Here is a 15867-nt window from a genome sequence, read left to right as displayed (position 1 = left end):
CCTGTATTTCAGAACAATGTGCACAACAAAATGTAATGGATCGATATAAAATTCCATGTCATGAGCTAAATCATGCTAAAATTATTCAATGAAATGTGTGTTACAAGTACTGATGGGATCACCAAATTGTTCCAGACAACCCACAATGAGCTGTAAAGAAACCAGGTTATATGGAGCAGTTTTTTTGAAGATAGGAAGTTATAAGCAGTAACAAAACCTGCGAAAAGGAAGAAGAGTTTACAGAACACAGCAGTGAAAATACACAATTCTCAGACAAGTTGTTCCTGTTGTGTATAATCTAAAAAAATGAAGAAAGCCACAACATATCTGACAACAATGAAAGCAGCCAATGATAAGAAAAACTACATTTTGACATAGTCACAGGAGTGTACATTTAGGCATCTCCGTGTGTGTGTGTGTGTGTGTGTGTGTGTGTGTGTGTGTGTGTGTGTGCGTGCGCGTGTACGCCTTTTACTAGAAAAAGAGCAAGAGCGCGAAAGGTAGTGTGAATAATGTTTCCTGATGGACGGTCCTACACTCCACACCCAAGTTTGCTACAGGTAAGTGGTTGCCTTTCCCTTATTTTATGTATATGAAAAACCAATACTTTGAGATGAAAACAAATCATCAACTGGCAAGAAGGATAAAATACTTGAAGTAACTACAGAAAGGAATGAAAAAGTAACTGAAAGTGCACTAAGAGGAGACAGAAAAGGGATGATTACAAAACTGTAAGGAAGCTACAAAAGGTGTTGAATTTCAATTGAAAAATTATGAAATAGGAAAAAGATGTAACACGAGGTTGGGTGGGGGTGGGGGTGGGGGGTGTGGGATAGGGGATTTGAAAGAGTGAAGGTAAGTTCATAAATGAGTATATTATTTCAGACATGAACAAATTGAATTTTAAACATGAATTTTCCACTTTACAGTAAATGTTATATTTAAACAGTTTTTAACAATTATTTGGAACTGTTACATTTTCACTGATAGAAGAAATTTTATGGCTGCCTTAAGCAACATGGCATTCCAGTTTTCAAAACAATATTAAGTATGTGTAAGAATAACGCCCCCCCGCCCCCCCTCTCACTCTCTCTCTCTAGCATTGCTGAATCCACTTCTCTTGTCTCCATAACAACAAATCACCACAGTGATGCATTATTGAATCATAAGACTTTAGCACTACTTTAACATAAAAGAAGAGATGCGTTTCAAAACATCATCCATGCAAAGAATGAGTGTTCGACATTTTATGAACTGTTCCCATCGATGGCATAAACGACTAAGCAACTGCTCAGCTGGACAAGGAGTGTGGCAAGAAATGTCATCAAGCTGGTTGAAGGATCCCTGGTTCCTTGCAGTGAAGGAAATTTGACTCAGGATGGTGAGACAGGGATCTGAACTCAGCTGCTTCTAAATTAGAATAGTCCACTTGCAACAACTATGCCATCTCACCCAAAGAAATTGTGTGCACATGAAATCGTAAATACTTTGTTAAACCAAATACATTTAATGTGAGAGACCAAAATTATATGCAGTGAAACTGTGATGTTCCCCCATCTTATGTACTGACACCCCAATTGTTTGTGCTCACTCTGATACTGAAAACGTGATGGCTAAACCAGTCCTAAAAAACGGTATTTGCTTATCCACCATTAATACTGACAATTGGATTTTTGTCTCTCACTACAGTAAAAATTCAGGTTAAAAACTACATGGATTTTCTGCAGTTAATTCTTGTGGAACTAAATTTTTATTGTTCTTCTTTTCCTTTTCCAAGATTATCAGAAACAATATTTATACAATTCCCATAACATATAATAAAGTCACTTATGTTCTCCATTTTAAAAAACCTTAGAAATTTCAATGCATTCAATAACGTACATGTACCTGTAGTTGTCCATTAACAGCTGAGCATCATTTTCTAAGGATGAGCTGCAATTTGCATTATCATCTGATTTTGGAAGAGATCTGTAACAAAAGGAAAAAGTAAATAAAAAATAACAAACAGATACAATTCACATTATTTTATATTAATGAAATCAATTTTTTATCATATTATTACCCAGTGGGTTCACAGGCATTTTTTTCCAATGCGTTCAAATGTTCATTCAATTTATTAATTCCCATAGCACCAAGCTTGTCTGCTAAGTCAGTCACAGCTGAAAGATAAAGAAGAAATGTAAAACTCTTCAAAATTAATTAACCTTGAAAAACACACACACACACACACACACACACACACACACTATTATCAACAGCTTAAGAAAAAGGTGACTAGTAAAAATGACTAATTTGACTTGAAGTAAGAATTTTATGAGATACAATAAATAAATGTAATTCCATTGAGAAATACTGGAAAACCTATAGCATAGCAACTTTTCCAATACTAACAACAATTACAATTTACTAAAGTGTGCCTCTCTAGAGAGAATTAATAGAAGGGAGCAACTGATCAAGAATTCTACACATATGGGGCTAATTGTAAAAATACAAAATTAAGTAAAAAGAAAGAATGTTTTCTCCTCTTAAGCTGGGAGCCTCAATACATATTTGTGTGAAATTAGTGTCTGCACTACATACCTGCCAGCTGCAGTCTCACTAGTGAAACAACTTCTCTGCTGTCTGTTGAAGACTAGTACTAATACATCAGTTGTTCATGGATATCTGGGTTAAGATCTTTGTTTGGAAGTGAGTGAATTGAAAGGTATGATGAACTGGAGAAAAAAATGGTATGTGTATATATTTCACAGGCTGCTCTATATTACTGTCCATAACACATTTGTTCATTAAGGCAATGAAAAGAGAAAGAAAGATACACACACAAATTTCATATGTAGTCTCTTAACAGAACTGCTAGAAACTCATAGGAAGAGAAGGCAGGGTAAGACTTGGTTTCAGAGATTGCTCTGAAGCAGGCATTGGTGACCTGCGAGCCTGATTTGCATACTTAACGTAAGCTCGCAGGCCAGCCACTTCGTCACATAAGTGACACGACAGCAATGCTCCTAGTGCATGGAGTCAAAACCATAGCATCCGTGACATTATTCTCTGCTCGCACATGACCAAATAGGCTGTAACTTCGCACTCAGACTGTAAAAGTGAAAGGGGGGCAGAGTGGGGGGAGGGGGGGATGTGGCCCCAGGTGGAGTACAGTGGCCCCCCACATTTCTTTTGGTGGTCGGATCTGGCCCACAGGCCACTGGTTGCCTACCCACGCTCTGGAGTACAACAAACCAAAAATTTCTTTTATGTTGTAATGTATGAGGGTTAAAACTTATTTACTTACAACTTATATAAAATAGAAACTTTGATACAAAGTTTTACCATTCTTCAAAGCAACCACCAGCATTGTGTATAACCCATTGCCAGCAATGTGGAAATCTTAGGATACCCTTAGCAGCGCCAGTTCTATTGATAGCTTCATAGAGCATTCTATTGCCCAACAAATCTCTATAGGAGTTCTGAAGCGAATGCCACAAAGTGCTATCTGCAATTTGGGAATCAAGTTGAAGTCCTGGTAGTGTGGTGGGTGGTACAGCACTTCCCAGCCCCACCAATCAAACAAATCAGTCACAACTTGCACCATATGCATCCCAAGCATTGTCCTGTAAAATGATTGGCAGGTCTTGCTGGAAGTTTCACGCTTCTTTCTCTACGCTGCTCATTTTTTGAACACAACTTGTAGCCAACTTGGAGGAAAGCCTATTTTACACAAGGACATTGGGTTGTGCCCCTAGTTGCATGCAAATGGTTAGACAGACATGGCTACACCAATGTACATTACAGTTTCATCATTTTGTGGCTGCCTTGGTCATGTGTGAAATGAAAGTTTTGGCAGCTGCATGAGTTGTGGTGGAGTTATATTTGTTTGAATGGGATTGCTGCACAAGAAAAGAAATAAGAAACATGTTTGGGTCTGTGAAAGGATAAAGGAAAGACATCAGCTTGGTTGCTCAATGACCTTGCTGAATGTCACCAGAACAGTTCACGTTTCTTCTACAGGGAGTTAATAATGCAATAAGGAACAAAGATGTCATGTATGAACCATTGTAGCCAAAAGTGCTACAATATGCTGTTTTTGTTGGTGATAACGCATTTCTGTTAGCACCAATAATTATTAACATTAAAAGCAATAATAATTATTAAAAAGAGAATGGTTTGCAATCATGGCAACATTTCAAATTTGAACAAATGTGTTGGAGTTTGTGATGTTTGAAATAAACGAATATTGAATAAAGAATTCAGCTTTCCTGATTTGTGTAGACTTTCCTTCTGTCAACACTCTTTCTTAAGCAGAATAGTCCAACTCGAATTAATGGCTTTTAGTCTTCACAGCCAGATGTTTTGCTTGCCTGTATTTCTTAATTCATTGGTGTATGTGCTCCTGATTTAATGAATTTTGCCCTGCAGCTCAGTTACTGTCAACCGATCTATGTTCAGAACACGTATGACAGTCTCAAGTAAGCACAGCAACATGTTGCTGCTTGTTTTTGTAATCAACATCATTGAAATCCCACAAACACCTAAGCAAGGCATAGATAACCAAAAAGCGAACATTATCCTCCATTCTCCACTTCATATTTCATTATGTTTACACACTGCTGACACACCTAACCTCAAGACTTGTGTGACTAGTGTCACGTAAGCTGCAACAAGCTGAAAGGGTTTAGTTTCACTGAGTTGCACATGCACAGTGGTCAGTAGAGCATTTGTGTGCAAACTAGTGTCGTCGTGTGGACTAGGTTAAAGAAGTAGTGGCACTTTCTGCAAGACCCGCCGGAAAAACTATTGCCAGTAGGTTATGCGCAAGTGCAGAAACTATTGGATTATACAACTTCCTTCATTATATATAGTGTGTGTGAAACCTAGATTTGTTTTATTGTAACTTCAAAATTGTTTTCTTTTGTGTGTCTATTTGGAGACTTCAGACACACTAAAGAAAACAGCTCCACACAACAAAACTGCTTTGAGAATGATAGCACAGGTAATTACGTTAGGTGAACAAGCAGTCTGCACTGGTCACCTACCTAGATGTTATACTTCTTGGTACACCTAGAGGGCAGCGTATCTCCAACTTACCACTACAGACAATCGTAAGATTCAGTAAGTTCTTTTAATCCTTCCTACACTATCTTTTAAATAGTATGCTTTCCATCTTAATTTCTCTATGGCATTCCTCCTCATTTTTGTATTCCTCATGGACCTACATAGGAGCTACTTCTTCTCCGTTACTGCACCTTTCCCTCTTACACAGAATGAATTACACAGAAGAAATGATCTTACAATATCAGGAAACAAATCCCATTGATACACAAACAATGCACACCATCGTCGTCGTCGTCATCATCATTATCAATACATCAAACCATTTATGCGAAAGTTGTGGGATTATAGACAGGTAAAGAATGTGAGTAGATCCTGGAGAAGAGAGAGAAAAGCAAGTGTATGCAATATTCAGATCAAATTGGGAAGTAGTGTGTAACACTTATTACGCTACACAGTGCAACAGTTAAGTCACACTTTGACTATAGGCATCTGTCTCTACTTGCTCTAGCTGATTAAGTACAACAGAAAAGTTCTACAAGTACACACTGGAGCAATGAAACAAATACCTAGTGATGCAGTTTTGATGGATGCATTAAAATTATCATTTTCATACTGCAGATAAGTATTTGGTGGTAAATTAAGTAACAATTACCTCTCTGAAACACTACACAACTTGTCCATTCAATGCCTAACAACCTGCTACTGAGTAAAGAAGACCAAGTCAACAGACTGTAGAAGCACTGGATATGAACTCGTGTATTCACAACAATGAGATCATTACATAATGAGTTTAAAACTTGACCATATATGTAACAAACATACAATTTGCATTATACAAATTTCCCCTTACGACAATGACAGAAGAGAAGTATCAATCTTCAAGATGCTCACATATGCAGAAATAGCATTAGAAAATACGATCCTGATAATTTTTTGAGCAAGATGGCATAGCTTTTGGTACTGGCCTATTCTCAGATCAGCATTATCCCCATGGGTTTAAAAAAGTTGTGTAGGAAAATCACAGGAAGCACAACACTCAAATGTCACACTTGAATATTCGAAAAAAACTGGCCAGATACACGGTGCAAACGCCGTCTGCATTAAAAGATATCACAATAGAATACGTACAATCAGATTTCTCGTGACAACAACAGTACTCAAACCACTAACTTAATCTTGGATCAACAATCAACATTTTTTACTGAACAGGTATGTTCGATATGCTAATTTACTCTTGTGACAAAGAGGAAGACGTAAACCATTTCTTGTTCACATCTAGAATATGTCACTGACACTTTTGGGAAATAGGTGTTCAGAGTTTTGTACACTTACTGAATATGATACAAGAACGTCAGCCATCAGGCAGCAGCATTAGGACAACCACCTAAGTTGGCAGACTATAAGTTTGCCCATACTGTGTTCAAATCCATTCACTTTTTACTCCAAATTCTTCACCAAACAGTTATCATTACAATGAATTATTTCTTCAGAAACAATAAGAATGAAAGTTGCAGTGGTATATTGGGGGTGATGCATAATAAAGAATTATAATGAAATTAATATTTTTTTCAAGTCATTTATGCACATATTGCGGTGAAGTCATATTGGGTTATAAGTGCCTTGTAATGCATACTTTTACTGCAAAGTCAAAAATTTTCAGAAGCTACTGGACGTGCTTATATATTTTTGTAGGGCCAAAGGGAAGTATCTCGCTACTGCATCAGTTGGCAGTAGCATTTTTCACATCTAAGTCTGTACTGAAACTGTGCAAAAGATTAGGAAAACCACTGGCCCATTAAGTGTTTTCATCTTTCACCTTTCTGAAAATGTGAGTCACCACGTGGCAGTATGGTGACCAAAACTTTGTTTCAATTACATTCAGCCATTCTCTGAAAAATTTAATGGAGCAGAAAATGGTAACAGAACAAGCACTGAAATAGGTGCAATAAGGACGAAAGGTCAGTAACACCGTATCAGCTAAGCTTGATGGAGAAAAATTTGCAATTCTGGAACCAAAATGTACTGGCAGAAGTATGCTTTATTAATTACAAGGTAACAAGTTAATTCACGGGATAACTGAACGAGCATTGAATACCTGTTAGTTAATTCATCGGATGATTAAATGAGCAATGAATAACCATTAGATGGTAAAACATAACTTTCCAAACTCTATGTAAAAAATACAATGAAGAATTTGAATGTTGTAAAGACCTCCACTGATCAAAACCCTGAATATTATCAATACACTAAAGATACATGGTGCAAATATAGTTTTACAAAGGAAAGAAGCTTTCATGTTGCAGTAAAATGTAGAGTACAAAGAAATTTCTTGACAAAACAATGCAGAAGAATGGAACTAACTTTATAGACAATGAGAGATAGATATTGATAGATCAACGCTTTGAGATGGATGGAGTCATTACTGAATCGTGCAGTTGGTAAGATTATTGTTTGGGTAAAAGGGCTGGGATTTGAGTTACTTTTCTGAATCACTTCTCTTTAAACTGTAAGTATGCTCTTATACAGACAGAGGATTTACATACACAAATTTTTTCCATCCTCTACAGTACAATATACTTGCGTAATTTTTTTTTAATGCTATTTTGAGCCAACATAAAAATTAAAACTGGAGCAAATTTTGGTCGTAGGTATGACTAACCACCGCCACCACCACCACCACCACCACCACCACCACGATAAGACCCTGAATGTCACACAATGTTAACCAGATGCTCCGATATCCTCTGCTGGTAGCATCATTGCACGTAGAATGGAGCAGCATATAGTTAATTGAACCACTATTTCATTCTAGTAGTTCCACAACAGGGCTGAGAGAGAGAGAGAGAGAGAGAGAGAGTGTGAGAGAGAGAGAGAGAGAGAGAGAGAGAGAGAGAGAGAGAGAGAGAGAGAGAGAGACTTCTGTTTTTACAGCAATATTAAGAAGAATAGAAAAACTGTAGGCTTACAGTCATTGATTGATGTTCCAAACACTGGAGGCAAACTAACTATGAAGCACCTTTTACTGGAATGCAACAACTTGTATGGGTTGACAGAAAGCACTGAAATATGAAAATATGGAAGGTGAAGATTGCCAACTAGCAAGAGTTAACCATTACAACTGTTTCAGAAGACTTCTGGAAATTCTGCAATACAGTAAAATATCCTAATATATTTCTATCACCAACTGCAGAACAAATTCTTAATTAATTTTAATGCAGCAACTACTGGGACAAAAGAAAAAAAGAAAGGATATGTTAAAATACCTATCCTGTATCTACAATAATGATCATTATTAAGTAAAATAACACACGTAATACTGCTCTATAGAATGCAAAGTGCTAATTAAATAATTTTAGAAAAACTACCAATTTATTTGTGAAGACTTGTTGTACAACGCATAGCTGAAAGTATAGCACAGAAAATTCCAAAAATGTCATGCCTTCAATTCAGTAGTTCCCATTATGTACGGAACCATAGGAGGTGACTGCTAGTTTTATGTCATCTCTCCTTTCTAGAAAAAAGGAAATCATCTAGTGTGTCTGCCCCATAGCACTTTAAGTGTGAGCAACTGTCTTAATTCTCAAACTGTGTTAATATTATGTTTAGGAATCACCATCATCATTATAAACTCTTATAGTTTCAAATTTTATTTATCTACCTTTTTGTTTTCCCTGATTATTTTTATTAAAATTTGTTTTCTTATACAGGATACTTCAAAAAGAATATATGTATTTTGAATGCATATACTTATTAAACTGTGAGAAATACAACTATGAAAGTTGGGACACACATTCACAAATATCTCAATTTTAGATTACAAATGTTCAATATGTCCTCTACCAGCGACACAAACAATGTTACATTGATACTCAAGTTCCTCCCATACTTGAGTAAGCATGTTCATCATCACTGATGTTATGGCAGTACAGATCCTGCTGTTCATCTCTCCTTGGTTCTGAGGCAGTGTTGATGCACCGAGTCCTTAATGTAATCCCACAAAAAGGAGTCACAGGGTGTCATATCTGGAAACCATGGAGGCCATCTGAGAAGTGCTAATTTACCGGCTGTTTGATGACCAATCCAATGGCTCAGTAGTGTTTCATTCAGATATTCGCATACATAGCAACTGCAATGAGGGGTTGCCCTGTCTTGTTGAAAAATGAAGCTGTTCTTATTCAACCTCAGAAACAACCTATTTGTATTGTAGCCAGACATAGCTGATTGTTAACCATGTTTCCATCAAAGAGGAAAGGGCTATAAACAAATCAGTGGGATATCGCAAAACACATTTTGGGTGAATCTTGTATGTGTTCAGTGTGTGCATGTGGGTTCTGCAATCCACAAATTGGAACACTGTGTTTGTTTACTATCCCACTCAGGTGGAAAGTTGCTTCATCACTGAATACTATACATTGTGCAAAATTTTTACCTTTGTCAATAGCTTTCTGAAGCTCGCCAGAAAATGCTTCACATTTGCATTTGTCTTCGTGACGTAGAGCCTGTAACAGCTGAGCCTTTAACAGCTGTAACTTGTATGGCTTCATAATCAATGGAGATCTCAAAACATGCCAAATTAATGCTGTAAGCAGTTTTAACTCCTACCTGCAAAGTGAGATGATTTTGTAGGATTACGCTGGAAAGAATTTTGAATATGTGTGACATTTTTGTCAGAAACACAAGGGCAGTCAGGACTTTCCTCTTTACACACACAACCTGTGTCTACGAACTGTCGATACCATCTGGAATATTTCATGCATTTGGAAGATCCGTTTGGTACCTCAAACACGAAACATCTTTGCGCTGTAATCACGGAATTCACAAACTTGAGAAAACAAAATGATCTCTGCTGCGGAGTAGCCATTTTGCAACCTGTGACAGTAACCAAGCAAACAGTAGACAGCCGACGTCTAGCATCAATGAATATAAACTAGATAATGTATTTGTTCCTCCAATAACCAAGCTCTGGCGCAACAATCGATAACTTTGACAACATAATACTTTTTAATACGTATATTATTTTTGAAACACCCTGAATATATTACTCCTTGCTTTGTGGTTGCACTTTTATCAGGGAAGGGGAACACTGTCCTTACACAGTATACAATGTCTTTACACAATTCCAAAGTTTTCCCAATCCTTTGTTTATTTGTCTTCTCTCACAACTGATTATCACATTTCATTAAGACAGCTCCATCTTTTGTTTCATTCATTGTGGGCCTTGAGAAAAGACCACTTGTTCCCATTAATAATTCTCCTAACTGATTGAAAATTATTTTTTATTAATCTCAGCTCAGATAAAGCTCTGATTATTGTCAATCAACGAAGGGAAGAAAAAAAGACATGTAACAAAGATACATGAGGGATGTTCCCTATTGATTTACACACTATGTTTTCCCCATCATTCATGGTGCACGATCTGACATATCACTACAGTTGCAAGTACGTAGTGCTGTAGCCTAACCATCGGTGGCAGGACCACTGCTAGAAATGTAATGTAATCCCTGCATAGCATAGCCCCTTTTCCCATCTGCTGTCATTACACAAACAGACAACATACAGTGTGAACATCAAGGACAGCACTGGACAACATGGTTTCTTTTGTTTTGGTTTTAGGGCGCAAAACTGCTATGGTCATTAGCGCCCGGTCCGTGACTTAGGAAACAGTAAAAAACCGAAATTGAAAACCAGCAGCAATGGGAACGAAAGTCATAAAATTGGAGAAACTAAAAGCAGAAGGAAGGCTTAAAAATCCACTACAGAAAGGGGTTGGTTGTCCCCAAAAAAAAGCTTCAAATGACTGACGTCATTTCACTGGCACTAATAAACTGGAGAACGCGGTCGGCTGAGCGCATGTCATCTGCTAAAATCGACGATATATCAGGCGATAGCTGTAGACGGGAGCGTAACGGATTAAAATAGGGGCACTCAATTAAAAGGTGTCTTACCGTCCACAGCTGAGAGCAGTGGGGACATAGTGGGGAAGGATCACCGCTTAAAAGATGTCAATGGCTAAAAAGACAGTGCCCTATCCGGAGTCGAGTTAAAATTACCTCCTCCCGACGACGCGTTCGGGAGGAAGAGGTCCAAGCACAAGGAAGAGCTTTCATGTCCCGCAATTTATTATGGGGAAGTGTCGACCAATGCGCGTGCCATAAACATGGTTTCTGTGGAAGGAGGGTGTAAACACTGTGGATATTCACAGGCACTTGGTGGCAGTGTGTGAGGGGGTGCACAATCACAAAAAAACATGTACAACTGGGCTGATAGCTAGAAAAGTACACACATATCAATGGAAAAGGCAAATAGTTCTGGAATTCAATTTACTGAGTAACACGAGGCAACATGTCAGAAGTGAAAAAGCATATTCAAGAGAATACACACACCACATCACGAAACTGAAGGGAGCTACAGGATTTGCCAGAAGTACTCTGCACTGCGCAGTACCTCAAGCTCGGGAAGGTCTTCGACAGGTGAGTTCCCAAATCAGCGAATGCAGCACAAACAACAGCACAAGAATGTGCATGCAGTGATCTCCTTCAATGACATAGCCAGGATCCAGGTTTCATGTCCAAAATAGTGATAAACGACAGGACTTGGCTCCACTACCATGAGCGGGAAACCAAAGCCCAATCAAAGCAATGGAAGCATATAGGAAGCAACCCCCTACCCCCCCTACCCACAGAAGCAGTTCCGTACAGTGTCTTCAGTGGGAAGACACATGGCCTTAGTTTTCTGGGATAAGGACTGAGAATTCTTCATTGACTGGCTGGAACCACCATTAAAAGCATGTTAGCAGTATTTGGAGACTCTTTGGCAACTGTACCCTGCAGTTCAAAATAAATGGCCAGGAAAGTGAGTGAAAGAAATGCTCTCCCAACATAACATCAGTTGCCCCCATACGAATCACACAACTACAGCTGCCATCAATGATATGGGATTCTAGGTACTGTCACATCCACCATATTCAATGACTTGGCCCATTCTGATTACCACCTAATCACAGCTATGAAGAAACCTCTACACAGACATCATTTCGTAGACACTTAGGAATTGCGAGTAGCTGTCCTGCAGTGGATGCGACAGACTCCAAAAAGTAATAACAGGAAACCCTACAGGAGTTACCACATCAGCGGTTCAAGTGTGTGCATCTCAATGGAGACTATGCTGAGAAAATGCACGTATCTACCAAGGCACAGAGGTTCTTTTTGTGTGTGTGTGTGTGTGTGTGTGTGTGTGTGTGTGTGTGTGTGTGTGTGTGAAATGCTCCTTGCAGCTTGATAACCTGTCACATGATATTCCAGCAATCCAGCCATATAAGGAAAGAAACAAAATACAGATATTTCTAATTATAAACAAGTATGTTCTATACAACCAACAGGACATAATCAAGTATTTAATTACACTCAGACTTGTGTGTGTTGCCTCCATCTTCATCTGTTTTCTGCACGCCTGATTCAAACTTATGGCCTTCATTCACTTCTGATGTTCCAAAATTGGCTTCAAAATTTGCAAAGCCTGCCGAACCAAAATCTGCCCATCCTTGATCGGCCACTGCCACACCACCAGAGTTACCACTGTTACCACTGTTGCCCCATGGATTTTCTGCATCTTCCACTGGGGCAATATCTTTGAAGAACACTGAATCTTCTGGTACTGCTGCAATGTCTTCAATGAAAGTTGTATCATCTGATGACCCCTTGATGTGTGCCACATCCCAAGCTGAAAATGCATTAAGACTAATTTTATTCACATCTAAAATTTTCTTTTTTACAACTGCAACAATAACAAAGGCCAAAGACTTGGGCCGGTTAATAATGATAAACATTTTGAAATTTCAGTTACTGAACTAGCAAGCATGATACCTACAGGATTACTGCACATTCTCTTACAAACTGATGTGGGATTCCTCACAACAAAACAAAAGTCTGAAAAAAAAACAAATGTCTGAAATCCCTTTGTTTTTCTTTATTCAGGAATTACTGTAAACAACATGCTGAATTTTAACTAACAGATTTTTTTTAAAAAAAAAAAAAAAAAAAAAAAAAAAAAAAAAAAAAAAAAAAAAAAAAAAAAAAAAAAAAAAAAGCGATTCATCAAAACTACTGGGCAAACAGCTGTACTCTTAGAAATATGTCAACAGTTCGCTACAGGCAATGTCTTGTAGTTTCATACTATTCTAAAAGAAGACGTTAGGGAATTCAAACATAAATACAGCTAGAACGAACATCAAAGTAAAGTTAACATAAAGACACAATTACTTAAATACTACAATGTATTTATTAGACAACAGAAAAAAGATGGAACACTGACCAAGGAGCCCGCCAACGCACGCACGCACGCGCACACACACACGATTACAGAGTGAGTGTACATGCATTATAAACTCATGAAGATATACAGTGTGCTCAAAAAAAAGTGCTGAATACTCTCAGACTTGGTAGTACTCATTGATACAAGGACAATAAGTAAACATGGGTCCAGAAATGCATAATTTTTGCAATAAACTTGGGTTTACTGGAGGTGTACATTCACGACAAAGCACCCCTCTACTTTCCAGCATAAGGAATGACACACCCTCACAATATACCCCGTTGTTGTGCCTGCTTGCACTCACACACTGATGACGTGACCCTGTAGTGTCTGCACATTGTTGATTGGGGTAGTGGGAACCAACTCCTTCAAGTGTCCCCATAACCAGAAGTCTAGGGGATTGAGGTCTAGGGAACAAGCAGGTCGAGGTGTGGGGATCCCGACCGATCCAGCAGCCCTGAAATATCTCCATCAGATGTCCGTGCACATTGTGATTAAAGTGTGCTGGTGCGCCATCATGCTTGAATCATATTTGTATTTTTTTTTGCTGCAATGGCACAGCCTCCAGCAAGGTACGCAATACATTAATGAGAAAGTCCAGATAATGTGCCCCTGTTAACCTTTATTGTAGCACATATGGTCCTATTAACCTATCACCAAGTACACCTGCCCATACGTTGATTGAGAATTGGTGCTGATGCCCTCTTTCCCGAATTGCTTGGGGATTTACATCTATCCATACATGCTGGTAATGGAAATGCGCAACACCATCTCTTGTGAACCCTGCCTCATCGGTAAATAAATTCTTGGATGTGAACAGTGGATCTGCGGCACACTTCTGCAACATCCACTGACAGAGCCACCATCTGACATGATGGTACTGTGGCCCTAGGGCCGTAACATGCTGCAGATGATATGAGTACAGTAATTATTCATGAAGTACACTCCAGATAAGAGAGCAAGACATGCCTTCTGCTGCTGCTAATCATCACACACTGGTCACAGGAGTTTCTTCCACTGAATGTAGCACACGCTTCTCCTTCTCAGGCGTGCAGGCTGTGTGGCATCTTCCACTGTCAGTCTTCAAAGGTGCAAGGGTACCTGTGTCCCTCAGACACTGGAAAAGTCAATTCGGCATTTTTCAGTGTAGAGGGCATGGGCTTACAAGATACGTAGATTTGCTAAACCATAGCAAAATATCACACCGACCACTTCAGTTGTTGAGTAGTAAGCTTCCATTACTACCAAGCGGTGGAAGAGAGAAAATGTAAATGTACTACACCATTTGTATATACATACAGCACACTAACAGTAAACACGTAAGTGAATCCTCATTTGGAAGAGCACCTAGGGTTGACAGTACTGTACAATGAAACACAAAAACACGATGAAAACTAACTTGGCCAACAATACAACTCGAACCACACAACTGACTGCAGACCACCTAACGGTAGGTAGAGTACTGTGAGTAAGACATCATAACATCCTGCCGACACATTTGACAATGCGCTAATGCAACAACTGTACTAATATCCACAACCAAGCATCATGCAGCCCTTCCTATAAACATTTATCTTGCAAAGTATGCCTTTCCGGACCCATGTTTATTGGACTTATTTTACTTGTTTTCATGAGCACTACCATATCTCAAAGTATTCAACACTTTTTCTTTGAACATCCAGTATAATTTATGTGCAATAATATATTTGATTTGTAACAGAAAATGGAAAAACACTCCATATTAAGCACCAAATACAAAAACCAAAATAAAAAAAACTCACGATCAGTTGAGTCTATCTCCATGTGGAGTATCTCTGTACCACCAATTGTTCCCCTTTCTTCTTCATCTGAGCTGTTCCCTGTACCTTCATCTTCATTTTGCCATGTGCTGTAGGATAATTTTTTTAAAATCACAAACAGTCTAAAAGAAAACAGTAATCTTTCAAGTGAACACATCTACACATAAGTTAAGTTACTCCTTAACTGATCAAGACAGAAATGATCTATTCATACCAAATGCAATCATGAGTAAGTTTTATGTATCCAATACAATCATAAGTTTTATATTCCTGGAGTTTTTTTATCAGTTAGACAATGTTTGCATATCTTTATGTACTTTGAGAAAATTCACTGTTTACAAATCATGCATACCTCAAAAATAATTCTTACATTGTACAGAATGGGTATCTTACCTGCTATGCTCAGATATTATGAATATTATTAATGTATTCTGTATGTGAATGAATGTCACCTTCTACAAACTGTTTTGGAGAGCCTTTCATTGGTGACACTAACTTTGCTGAAACTAGTCTTAGTCTTAACCCAAATCATCATGTACTTCTATACAAAAGAGAGAGATGTACAAAAATCCTCACGCTTCTCACATGTTTCTACTATGTATTACACTTCCTCCAAGGCCACTATTAAGTGCTGTCATCTTATGCCTGAAGGTTATTGAAGGGTATCTACAATCAGTGTATTTTTAAAATCTTGAAACTGTACCATTTTTAC

General features: G+C 38.2%; 1 protein-coding gene across 4 annotated transcripts in view; it reads right to left on the bottom strand.

The window, feature by feature from the left end:
• The window catches only part of LOC124797833 (serine/threonine-protein phosphatase 6 regulatory subunit 3), a 188955-nt gene that overhangs the window by 12524 nt on the left and 160564 nt on the right, over positions 1–15867 (bottom strand). For 3 of the 4 annotated variants that reach the window (XM_047260919.1, XM_047261175.1, XM_047261005.1), the window contains 4 exons: positions 15138–15244; positions 12448–12765; positions 2063–2159; positions 1882–1968 (listed from right to left, as the gene is read on the bottom strand). In XM_047260919.1, coding sequence (XP_047116875.1) covers positions 1882–1968; positions 2063–2159; positions 12448–12765; positions 15138–15244 — 609 coding nt within the window. The remainder of the gene's footprint in view (positions 1–1881; positions 1969–2062; positions 2160–12447; positions 12766–15137; positions 15245–15867) is intronic. The other variant, XM_047261088.1, reaches the window with a different exon arrangement.

The sequence above is a fragment of the Schistocerca piceifrons genome, chromosome 1, assembly GCF_021461385.2.
Source record: "Schistocerca piceifrons isolate TAMUIC-IGC-003096 chromosome 1, iqSchPice1.1, whole genome shotgun sequence".
Classification (NCBI taxonomy): domain Eukaryota; kingdom Metazoa; phylum Arthropoda; class Insecta; order Orthoptera; family Acrididae; genus Schistocerca; species Schistocerca piceifrons.
The sequence above is the reverse complement of the archived record's forward strand: the minus strand, read 5'-3'. Positions and strand labels throughout refer to the sequence as shown.